Source organism: Miscanthus floridulus, chromosome 12, assembly GCF_019320115.1.
Source record: "Miscanthus floridulus cultivar M001 chromosome 12, ASM1932011v1, whole genome shotgun sequence".
Lineage (NCBI taxonomy): Eukaryota > Viridiplantae > Streptophyta > Magnoliopsida > Poales > Poaceae > Miscanthus > Miscanthus floridulus.
This window is the reverse complement of record NC_089591.1, coordinates 50046004-50058865: the sequence shown is the minus strand read 5'-3', so window position 1 is coordinate 50058865 and position 12862 is coordinate 50046004. Positions and strand designations below refer to the sequence as shown.

The following is a 12862-nucleotide window of genomic DNA, read 5'->3' as shown; positions in this document are numbered from 1 at the left end:
CAAGAATCCAACATCCAGACTTCTGTCATTGATGCCCTTCTTCCTATCTCCACGGATTATTAGAGGCTGAGACGTTGAGAGCCACCGAGACCAAACCTTAGCAGAAACAACTCCCAGAGCGCCAAACGAGCGAGAGCGAGTCTCCTGAATCCTGATCAAAACCACCTCCACGCCGGACAGGCGGCGGACACGTTTCTACAGAGACTAGACTAGCTAGTCTAGACTCTAGACTACAACTACACAGAAGTGCCACCAATCAAGAGATTGAGAAGCACCATCGACGGTAGGGCTCGGTTGACGTACTGCAGGCTGCTACCAGAGTAGTACCACGAGTCCAGATCCAGAGCGATCGTCGTGAGTGCATGATGCAGGAGTTTCAACAGTGTCGTCTCACTGAATCACGACGTATCGTAATCGCAGTGAATTGAGTAGGAAGTTCCTCCCGTGCAAGACAGACAGAGACAGGCATATATATATCGATCGGTGTGAAAAATCCGTCGATAGGTCTCGATCGGCTGTACGGGCCAAGAGTAGAATTACTGTCTGCTGTTCACTCATCGAGCACACAGCTGACTACCCCTATCCGATCCTTCTTGACTAGTAGCCTGTAGGTGGCTGAGCGTTTCGTTAATAATCAAAATCATGCCGTGGAGGCAGTGGCATACTGATACACACGTGGCATGGTATCTCACCAATCCTGCAGCCACAAGCCAAAGCAAGGCGAGGCGTCAAGTCAAGCTCACCGCAAGTCCGCAACTACACGCAAATTTACCTTCCTTGCATGCCAAGTTTGCGCTACTGAACTGGGGCCCTCTCCTCTCTAATGCCCTGTTCGCTTGATCTACTTTTCTGCCATAAAACAGTGTTTTCTCTCACAATATTTCAGCATAAATGAACAGTGTCTAAGTCACTATAGTCTATCAGCCTGTTCGTTTCGTCGTAAACGATCGTGGATTATTTACTGCTGGCGGGTTTGGTGTGAGAGAAAAATACTATTCCAGCTTATAATCCACGATCGTATACGAGCAAACGAACATGCTGTATGACTATAACTCTCTCTGGGAGTAGAACACAAACGCAACTATAGGCAGGCTCTTGAGGAACCCATAGAGAGATGGACAACTGGGCAAGGGAAAAATACACTCTCTCTATAGCTATAGGCAGGCTCTTGAGGAACCCATAGAGAGAAGATAGCAAGAGTGAGAAAGAGGAGGCATGGCGTCCATGATAACAGGAGATTTCGTGGAGGCCTACGTAGGGAAGAACGCCTGCAAAGAGGAGATAAGGAGGGCAGAAGCGAGCACCGCTGGCGGAGTGGCGGCAGCAGCTACTGATGCACCCGTTTGGCATCTGCGTGGCTGCAGCCTGCAGGCATGCATGGAATTTCAGAATTTTACTCCTGTCTATCTTCGCCCTGTTCGTTTGGGTTGGTTTGGCTTATAAGCCATGACTAAAAGTACTGTTGACTGATTTAATATGAGAGAAAAATATTGTTCATTGACTGATAAGCTATGGCTTATAAGTCAAATACGACCCAGCGAACAGGCCATTGAAGTCAAGTGGTTTCAGTTCAGACTTTCGGCTAAGATAGGCCTTTTTGTTACTTTAATGTCCCTTTCCTCCACCTTGAATAAGAAGCTTGCAGGGCAAACCATGCATATGTACCTGTTTGTTTGATAGAGATGGACGAAAATAGGGAAAAGAAACGGAGCAGTTCCTTTTCTCCATCTTTATTTGGTTCTGCATAGTCCAATGTTTGTTACTGATACAGGGGGTGTTTGATTCTTTAGTCGCTCCTAAAATTCATGTCATTAGCACATGGTTACTAATAAGGAACATTAAATATTCCATGCATATATCAAATATTCGATGTGATAGAAATTTTAGGAGTTACTCCCAGAACCAAACAGCCCCGTAGTCTTCCTCTTTCCACGCTAGGCTTCCAAAGTTAAGCTTTAGCTGACAACGCATGCAGTGTCTCACAAGTTCCAACCGGAACATGAATATGCAGAGTGTCTGACACTGACAGCTTGAGACACCCTAAACCTAAAACCCAAAACCCAAAACCCAAAACCCTAAACTCTAAGTACTGTTGACTAGCCGTGGTTCGGATGAGATAATTTTTACTGTTCATACCAGAAAACACTGTTCATACTGAAAAACATTGTTCATACGAGAGAAAAACACTGCTCTCGCTGGAAAAAAGAAGCCGAACAAACTGACTTCTTCCCCGGCCCAACGCTCCCAAAGGCTCCCACGCGGCAACATTTGTCCTCTGCGCTTGTGATCTTCTGGACGAGGACATGCAGCAGTACTTAAACTACGCTTATATAGGAGACTAGTGCAGTATTAACAAAGTCATCCGTCAGAAAATCGAGCCCAGTTGGCTGTCGGCCGCTTCATACAGCGCTTACGACAGTCGACGGTAAATAATTATGAGTGCCTAATTAATGGTCATCTACGGTAATCTACTCGATCGTTTCTGCCGAATTCTGAGGAACCCCCATCGCGTTGATTTTTGCGTTGGCTTTTGCAGCACCAGGTATGCAGTCGCTCATGCAAACGTTGGATTTTGCTCGATCTTGTTGGGCCCGACGTTCAGTGTCGGCTTGCCGAATGCCCGAATATGCCACGACAACCTCTTTAACTACATGGGCCTGTCCCGGTTACGGACGGGCCTCTTTCAGCCCAAGTCTGGAAGCGAAGTCCGATGTTCTAATTTGCCAAGAAGAATTTTATTGTTTTCGGAGTACATAGCCAGCAGAGTAAAACTCGCGCAATTGCATGACTAGTCTAATACGGAGTACAATTTAGCATTCACTACATCTTACAGTTTTACTTTCTTTATCATTAGTAATATTTATTGTTACAAAAAGTAACTGCTCTATCACCAACAATCTAAATTATACATCTTACTTTGTTGCTTCGTCAATGCCATAACTTCGGGTTATATTTTAGGCAAAATAATCGGTAATGCTTCTTATCCACTCATCTCCATCCATCCTAGTTTTCTTAAAAACAAAAAGAAAAACTCAACGCAGCGCCGCGAGCCTGCGGCCACGCGTGCTCCGCCGCACATCCCTCCCGCATCTCCAGCGTGCCTCCTGCCCGCCTTCTCTCCACCGCACCTCCCTCTCACAGCGCGCTCCCGCTCGCCTTCCTCTCCCATCGCGCCTCTCCCCACCGCGCCTCCTGCCTACCTTCTCCACTAGAGCGACTAGCTACGGCCTTCTCCACCGGAGCGGCGAGCTCCGCGCCATCAAGACGTTGCTGCAGGACGGCGTGGCATGCGGCTGCCCTCTCCCGGTCGCGCACCCGCTGCCTCTCCGCCACATTGCAGAGCCGCCGCTGCTTGCCCGACGCCTACAGGCGTCGCTGGGCCGCTGCCTCTAGCACGTCGACGAGCCTCCATTCTGCCAAGCAGTAAGGAGATGTTGCGCTGAAAGCACATGTTGCAAGTGTATATTTCAGGTGTTTTAGAGGTATGTTGCAAGTGTTTCATACGAATGTTGCAAAAGTAGATCGGGGATAGTGCATATGTTGCAATGGTTATACACGTATGTTGCAAATGTATGTTCGCAATGTTACATCTGTGTTTTCAGCCGTATGTTGCAAGTGTGTTTATCTGGATGTTGCATATGCTTCACACATATGTTGTAAGTGTTTTATCTCTGGATGTTGCGTATGTTTGCAATGGTTTTCAAGCATTTTTTCGGTGTTTTTTCAAGTGTTTCAGAAGCATGTTTCATCTGTCTTTAGACGTATGTTGCAACTGTTGCATCTGGATTTTCAAAAGTAGATTAGGTGTTTGCTCATGTTGCAATGTCACCCGCCTGTTGCTGCTGCTAGAGGGGGCGCGGACACCACGTGGGGTTGGCCGGGGGCACAGACGCTGCATGGGAGTTGGGCGCAGATGCCTCGTCGGGCTGGCGTTGGGGCGAAGTGCAGGCATGGGCGTCCAGACATGTCCGGAAGGGTGCACGTTGGCTTTGTATACCCTCCTGTATTATTTCACTCATGTATCTTCACATATGTAGATCTCTAAGTGCCGGAGAGAACCGAGCTTGGCTCGGGTGGCTAGCACAGCCAGGTGTGCTTGCTGTCGGTGTGAGTTCGATTCTAGGAATCGACTTATGTCTCTTACCGGCATTTACTCCCAAAATAATCTGAAGCCTCTCTCACGTGGAGCCACAGAGGAATTACGACGCGTCCGTCGTCTACGGAGCCATGGATGGTCCTGATGATCTTAAGAAGGACGATGTTTTCTAATCTGTGTGTAGTTGTAGATCTAGTTGTGCATGTGTGGATTATGTGGGCTGTGCGTGTGTAATTTAGATGTGTGTTTGTATATAAATAGATACTACAGCCGTACACGAGAGGTAAAAAAAAAGAGAATCAACGCACTCTGAATGTCCGCAGCGAGATTTGTTCGGTCTCTCGCCACGTGACCTGTCATGATGTCGCACATCGCCAGGTCGCGTTCTTCTTAGCATTTATGTCTCCAATACATTTATTATAAAAAAATATTTTATAATTAATATAATAATACTTATTTTATATCGTAAATATTTATATTTTTTTATATAAATTTAATTAAAGCTAAGAATATTTGGCTCGTTGAAAAACGAGAACTACGTTCTTGCGTGATTGGAGCCACGGAGGGAGTAAGCAGTAGGCACTGGCTCCAGCTTCATGCTCTACTCGACGGCGCAAGGATTAGAGAGTGAGCCACGAGATGTTGTCACGACGGAAGAAGCCAAAGAAGACAAGTCGCCGCCGCGGTCAAAGGCTACGTCAATTTAAATAAAAATATAAGAAATAGTTATTAACAGTTGTATTTTTAAATAAGTTTACTATAAAAACATACTTCATTCTCAATCTAATACTCCAACCATTTCAATTTAGGGCGTCCCCAGCGGTGGTGTAGAATCGTTAGCGGACATGTGTCTTTTTTTTTATTGATAAACCATGACTGAAAATACTGTTTATTAATTTGTTATAAAAAATTATTCATTGATTTAAAAAGTACCGCTCCTAAGGAAAACGAACAGGCCGACGGTGGCCGAGCGAGTAAAAAGGGAGGGAAAAGAGGAGGATGAGCGTTGCACAGAATGTGGAGCCGCATGTTAGAGGCAGCTGATTTCTCGGAGCACATGCAAGCCTGCTGCTTCAACTATGGCTAGCGAAAGCGAAATGCTTTTTCACCCTCTCTTATCCAGGGGGCTTAGAAAATAATACCTGCTAGCTATTTGAAGCTTTGTTGGGACGCCCTTACCAGACGTGCAAGCGTTTTCTGGTTTGGCCACAATACCAGGCGCGGGCTGAAGCATCGAAGGGAATAGTCATTACCGCGCCTTCTCAAAACACGAAGCGTCGCATGCATGCATGCTTGCATGCATAGCCATTTTATACACTCGCGCTGCTATAATTTAATGGAGAGAAAATGGCCACCGTTGTTAATAAGAGAGAGAGTAAATAAGAAGCTCGTATTTTGGGAGCGTCTTGTTTCTGGAAACTCTCCTCTCACGCTTGGTAAAAGGGAACGGAGGGAGTACATAGGGCGTTCGCAATGATGCTACTTACATAGCTAGCTTGATCCGGTTCTTTTATCTTATAATCCGTACTTTTCAGTTTTTTTTAGTCAGAACAATATTTTTTTCTCACAACAAATCAGCCGAAACAGTGTTTTGACTTATTTTTTCAGCGAAGCGAACGGAGCCCTTATGTGGAGGTGAAAGATAAAAACAAAGACTACTTTATATATTTTTATTTTTCTATATACTATTAGACCCACATATTTCTCTTTCAGATTCTTGACTACGTGAAATAGATCAGCTATTTGTTCGTCGTTAGCGACTACTCTCTCTCCTATTTTTTCTCTATCTACGTCAGAATAGCTAGCTGTTGAGGACGCCCTTATTAGTTAATATACATCATAAATATTAGTGTATTTTTATATAAATTTGCTCAAACTTCAAATAAATAACTCCTCGTGGAGTCAGACGTGTATTTATTTTAGGACAGACGAAATTCGTTTTTCCACTCCCCAGCCTCACACGTCGTGAAAACACGAATCCATTTGAGGGTGAAGCTAGCCAGTGGAAAAGTGTGTGATTGGTAGTTCCATGAACCTAGACCGCCCCACCATACTCAGCTCGCTCGGTGTACGTGGTTCCAACGTCGCAACTGCACTATCTTGTGGCAATGTTTGGTATGACCAAGTTCGATTGCTAGCAGGTGAGAAACCTGTATGATGGCATGCATGTCCTCGATTCTCTGGATGTCTAGCAACAGCTCCCTCTCGAGTTGGCGCCGTGTAGTTTTAATGCTGTACAGCCTGCAGCGTGAGTTCCGCGATTTGGTCAGCAAGGGAGGTGCTTGTGGTACAAAGAACGTGCCCGAAAGATTTGCATATGAGAAAGGAAAGAACGTGCTTGAAGGTTATGCAGTAAAGAATGTCAAACGCTCGATCATTTTTTGAACGGGAAACAACCGTCAGATGTGAAAACGTTTTTTTTTCTTGAACGCACAGGAGAGTGTTGTGTGCCGTTTCATTAATAGGTGAAAACATGAATGTGCTTAACTTTTATCGAAAGCTAACAATGCCTCTGGAGGCTCTCTCATACAAGTGAGGATTTGAACTCGGGTGGACAGGTTCCACTACGAGGAACTCAATCAACTGATCTATGATCAGCTCGCTAGGATAGTAGAATTGTGTGTCAACAAATATAGGATTCAGATCCGTGCACTCTTTGTTTTGTTTTTGTGTCGTGGCGTGGCTAAAATGGAACATCGCATGAAAGTGATAAGAAAGCACCGAGTAAGGGACGCACAAGCTGTTGGGAAAGAGCTTGAAGGGATATACACACATAGAGGGCTAGAGGCATACATATTCGTTTTTGTTTTTGTAATTGTGTAACCTGTGCTGCGCGTATGCGGTTTTACACATATCGTGTGCAGTTTGATTTCTTATTCATACTTGAATGAGCCTTTCACATTATTTTCACTTAGAAAAAAAGTTAGATTGGTCTAACAGGGCTTCACTGGATTTAACCAGCACATTACAATTCCAAAAAGTCATGCTCTAACTTAGCTTAGCTCTAGGATCCAAACAGCAATGGAGGGTCTTTTAGGTTTTTTTTGCGTAATTGCAATGTTGGGTAATTTATTCACGTGTATAGGTCACTTTAATTTTATTTTTTCTAGTAGCCTACACCAATTTATTTGGGACTGAAAGATTACGTTGTTGTTGTAATTTATAGAGCTTGAGAATTAACGTGGCCTCTGTCGGCTCTTCCACCGTTTCCAATTCGTTCCGTATCATCGTCAACGAGTAATAATCCAACGAGGACTCCACTGTAACACTGCTAATCAAGCAATTGCCTTGTTTGCTTGGTTGATAAGTTATGATTGAAAATACTGTTGGCTGATTTGTTGTAAGAGAAAAATACTATTATTAGTTTTGTAAGCCGGCTGATAAATCCACGGTAATTTGGCGTCTGGTGCGGCTACGGCAGCTCGGCGAACGGCGGTTATTACACGGGCCGTCCTGCACTGACCCCAGTCCCCAGAGAGGCAGATACAGCGAGACACAGACACCGGATCCCGTCCGCCCCCCGGACCAAGAATCCCAATTCCCAACCTCGCAGCGATGGCAGTGGCAGCGTCCCGCCGCGAGGACCGTGATCGGAATCAGCCAGTGGTGCTTGTGACTGGGTGCTCGGAGGGCGGCATCGGCCACGCGATGGCGCGCGCCTTCGCGGCGGCCGGGTGCGCCGTTGTGGCCACGGCGCGGTCACGCGGTTCCATGCGCGACCTCGACGGCGACCCGCGGTTCCTGCTGCTGGAGCTCGACGTGCGGTCCGACGAGAGCGCGCGCGCCGCCGTGGCGGACGCGCTGCGGGAGCACGGCCGCGTCGACGTGCTCGTCAACAACGCCGGGATCCACCTCGTCGCGCCACTCGCCGAGGTGCCCATGGAGTCCTTCCACCAGGTTTTCGACACCAATGTCTATGGTAGGATTAAATAATGTTGCTGCTTGCTGTCTCTTCATTGTTTGCTGGTATGCCGTGATTGACTGATTGTGATGTTCTCCAATAAAGACAAGATTCTGGATCCTGGAATCTGAATTAGGCAATTAGAGGTTAGTGAAGGAGTTGAAAGGTTTTTTTTTTTATTAGATCTACCTAAGGGCATTGTGGTTTGATAGAGAGAAAAGGTAGAGAATTAGGAATTAGCTTCGCGGACGTTGCTTGTATGAATGATTTGAATTTCTGCAAATAGTGAATTTTATTTCCTAACTCGGGGAACTGGGCAGAGTGCTATATTAATTGGGTGCTTGTTAGCAAATAGCAAGATAGTTGGTTTAGAAAGTTATCCTTGAGTGTGTTTAGTTGTGCATGATTCAATGGTAAATCATATACAGCAACGTGTAATGTAGTCAGATTCCTATGACTGTGAGAAGGGACCCTTCAGTCATCATTGGCAATACCTTGTGCTAAAAATGCATGATCACAGTAACAAGTGCAGGTTTGATATGAAGATGCTTGATAGGAAGGTAAATGGAGTAATGAAAATTGTCTCACGCATTCTTTATCTCAATAGCTACTCTAGGCGCTCCCACATAATCTCATATCTGAAAATTCATGGTTTATGCTTTTCCAACTCTCTTTCCTGGTTTCGAACAGAAAGAGGACAATGATCTGATCACGAGGAGACCATATGGTGAAGAGTAACATCCCCAAACATGTCCCTCCAACCTGTGTCAGTCATTGCTCTATCCAACCCCATCTTTACATTTGCGTACCAATCTCGACTGTTGTCTTATGTAAGGAGTCCCACTCCCACAAACCCCAAATCAGTAAGGGCGAAAGGCCGCCATCCGACTCTCTGGACGGTCACAAAACAGGAAATGCTCATAGCCCCACATAACTTCATTGAAATCACTGATCAAAAGCCAAGGGACCAAAGATGCATTCCTGAGGGGCTGTACTAAATCCACGTGTTGTGCCTCCGTCCTGGGCTCTCCATATACAAAGGTGATTCTGAACCAAGGGGATGTAGAATTCTCACGGACATGTACGGCAATAAAACGTATGTGTTTTTCAATCAGAAACACCTCCAGAGACAGACAGATTCATGCCAAAACAGGGCCTGGCCACAACCTATACCAACACTTTCAACAGTAATACAATGTTTAATACCCAATCTCCACCTCAAATTTGCTACTCGGTCACCTTTCGTGCGTGTTTCTTATAAGAACACCTAACTCAGTTTTTTTGTGCTTCGCACAGAGTGACAAGCTCTTGAACTGTCCGAGGGAGCCCTACGGCCCTACCCCTCGGCAGTTTCAGCAGTTCCGAGCGACAAGCTCTTGAACTGTCTAGGGGGCACCGAGTTCCTGCTACGCTTAGACACATTCACAGATACTCTTGAATTGACAATCCCTTCTCATCAATGTTGAATTCCAACATACCATGCTTTCCAGAAAAGCTTAGATTGTCCCTCGCCATCATAGTATTCTGCTGCTCAATCTTTCGGAGACTTGGCTCCAAAATGTCTCCCCGGTAAACAGCAAGTTTTTCAGTTCATCCACTGTTCCACATCCATAGTATATCTACATACCTGTACACTTTCCATTCCACAAATAGTTTAGTAATAGGTTTCTCCCCATGCACAAGCTCTGTCAGAACCAGGAGGATAGACAACACTTCCCAGCGAATATAGATTTCTCTGTAACTTTCACTCTTTCCTGACCCCTCATATAGATTATTACCTGAGAACCCTGTAACTCCCTCTTTAACTTTAGATTATTACCTGTAAATGCCTGTACCACCACCTTCTCAAGAGGCATCTGAGACATGAAATTCGCTTTCTCTTCATGACCTTCACTAATTCCAACAATGGAGCTAGATTCTGAAAATCTTTCCTGAACCAGATCAGGCGGTTCCTTGTATCCATCATTAGCAAGAATCGGTATACTAACCTTCAGACTATGTAGACTCTAGAGAAGAGCTTGTATGCAGACTGCAAGGTTGTATGCACTGTTGGAGACTGCTATGACTCTGGCTCCAGTTTCACTTTGGATTAGGATCTTTGTGTTGCGACGGGGGATGCTGACTTCTATTGGCCTGGATTTCTGTACGATTCTGGTTTTATGGATTACGGGGAATTGATGTGTGGAAGGGGGGTTTCAGTTTGTTGCAGAGAGGGCTTGGGAGCGGAAGCATTGTATGCATTTGTGTTAGTATTGAAAAGGGAATTGTCTGACTCTCACAAGTTCTGTTACAGTATTGGCTTGATGTCAAGATAACTTAACCCCTTTTCACTATATATATAGGTGCAATGAGGTTGATTCAAGCTGTTATTCCTCACATGACGGAGAGAAGGAAAGGTACAATTGTGAATGTTGGAAGTATTACCGCTTTGGCACCTGGACCATGGGCTGGTGTGTATTCAGCATCCAAAGCTGCTCTTCATGCATTGAGTGACTCACTAAGGTTTGTGAATTGAACTATTACCCATTCTTATGTCGACATTTTGGTACTTGCTTAAATTCTATAACTTGGTTTGGAAGACATCAGAAAAGTTTCCAAGTGTGAATGTGTAGCTAGCTTTAGGGGCAATAGGTAAGTTTTATATAGGTTATAGGCTTAAGAATTAGGACATCGCTTCTAAATATCCTGTTTTAAATGAATTAGGATATTATTACTTCTAGATACCCTGTTTTTGAAGAATTAGGATGTTGTTTCTAAACACCCTGCTTTAAATGAAAAAACTTTGGATTTAACTGTTGTGAAATACAGAACAGCTAGTAGCATCGCATATTCTTTAATGTTTACTTCTTCATGCAATTGCTTTATAACTGTTCTCAAGTATCACATCAGATAATTTGATCATGAGGCAACATACTCAACAAGTCAACAACACATGCAACATATGTCGGTATCCAAATTTTGTTTTTTACTACAACATGTCCCGTTCTTGTGCTGTTAAGTCTTTTCAATTTGTTACCTTAAGACCGGAAGGTCCCGGGTTCGAGTCGCGGTCTCCTCGCATTGCACAGGCGAGGGTAAGGCTTGCCACTAACACCCTTCCCCAGACCCCGCACAGAGCGGGAGCTCTCTGCACTGGGTACGCCCTTTTCTTTATTTATTTCTTTCATATTTGCCATCCTCACTTGATACATGCTCACTTCACTGTAGGGTTGAACTAAAAAGCTTCGGCATAAATGTCATGACTGTCGCCCCTGGAGGGACAAAGTCAAATCTTGGGAATTCCTCTGCAGCCAAGTATGATCAGATGCATGAGTGGAAGTACTACAAGAAATACGAGGAAGGGCTCCGAGCCAGGACCGACATTTCCCAGGGCCCCGGGTCTACTCCAGCAGAAGAGCTTGCAAAGAAGGTGGTTGCATCGGTTCTAAAGAAGAATCCTCCAGCTTGGTTCGCTTACGGCCAGTTCTCAGCTATTCTGTCCATTTTGTATTATGCACCACTATGGTTTAGAGATTACTTCTATAGGCTTGTCATGAAATGTTAGTCCCTCGAAGAACACATGGTTGTATGGACCAAAGAGAGAGCTGGTCAGGTCCAGTTCTGTTCATTGTACTTACAGGCTGTTACTACGTACTCCTATATTGGTAACCACAAAAAATCATACACGTTATACGGACAGTTCTTTTTTTTTCAAGTGAAAAAGCTCTCATGTTGCTGTATCATATCATGGTTGTGACAGTTGTGAACCAACGATACTGCATGTGCATAACTAGGGGCTTTGTTGATATTATTATTGCCATAGAACTATGCTATGTACCTGTTGCCATACAGCTTCTTTGCAAGTTAGAAATATCCATGGGCCAAGAGCCCAAGAAGGGCTGATGACTGATGAGGCTGTTTTCTCTCAAAGGAATCACGAAACTCTGTCATCACCGGTTAACAGACCACTAACCGCCACCCTGCTACAGGAGAAGCTTGACACCAGTAATTATATGGCGCTCGCATCCACCTTCTGCTCTAAATTTTCTGTGGAAATTGACCTGTTGAGAAATGATTCTCCGACTGAAAATATTTCTCCTATAATTCTGTATGATAAAGTCTACATACATTGGCTCTATATGTGGAGTGAATTAGAAGAAGCTAGTTTTTTTTTATATTCATAGCCCCTAACTCATTTTAGGGAATCACTTCATAGAATCGGTGTAGAATTACTTTAAATAAAACTGTTTGGCATTCCTACATTTGGCCTACCCTTAAGCAGATGGAGGGGTACTATGAACCAGTGAGGTAGGGATGAAAACAGAACGGATATTTACCGATATTTGTTCGTCCCTAAAGGATCAAAAACTATATAAATGGTCTATCTAAATCTGAAGATTTAATATCCTTATTCTAATTCGAATACTCAAAATTGGATTTCTGATATGTATATGAGATATATATCAATATCCGACGTATCTGGCATGATCCATATTCAGTTTTGAGATCCGGGGAAAAGATATGACAAAGAATACGGAATTCATCCCTACTACTACTACTACCAGGGAGTAGTTGCATGTATACTCGAAAAGTTTGGTATGAAGCGTCATCCTTAAATGACCAGCAGGAGTATAGTCGATCACGAGCGAGATTATTTATATTGTTTATTTGATCGCACTGAAATCAAGAAAAATGTGTCAGGGTGTACCGAACTGGCGCTTCTTCTGGTACCTGACAAGATCCTAGGTTTATCTGACACTTTGGAACGAGCAAACTAAATAATACAATACTCCGTATGGTGGAATGTTTATCCTGTTGATGAACCGACTAAAATTTGATTTTATACATGCATGGCAGCGATACGCATGTTGCATGCGACATCACTC

General features: G+C 44.3%; 1 protein-coding gene across 1 annotated transcript; it reads left to right on the top strand.

Annotated features, from left to right (window-relative positions):
* Nucleotides 1-7580: 7580 nt before the first annotated feature.
* On the top strand, nucleotides 7581-11753 carry LOC136497016 (short-chain dehydrogenase PC-15-like). The gene is made up of 3 exons (XM_066492799.1): nucleotides 7581-8015; nucleotides 10340-10499; nucleotides 11205-11753. The coding sequence occupies exons 1-3, from the start codon at nucleotides 7652-7654 to the stop codon at nucleotides 11539-11541; spliced, it is 861 nt and encodes a 286-aa protein (XP_066348896.1). The 5' UTR covers nucleotides 7581-7651; the 3' UTR covers nucleotides 11542-11753.
* The last annotated feature ends 1109 nt before the right edge of the window (nucleotides 11754-12862 follow it).

Coding starts and splice junctions, on each gene's coding strand:
- LOC136497016 (XM_066492799.1), top strand. CDS start 7,652: ATGGCAGTGGCAGCGTCCCGCCGCGAGGACCGTGATCGGAATCAGCCA. Junction 8,016..10,339: donor TTTCGACACCAATGTCTATG/GTAGGATTAAAT, acceptor CTATATATATAG/GTGCAATGAGGTTGATTCAA. Junction 10,500..11,204: donor GCATTGAGTGACTCACTAAG/GTTTGTGAATTG, acceptor ACTTCACTGTAG/GGTTGAACTAAAAAGCTTCG.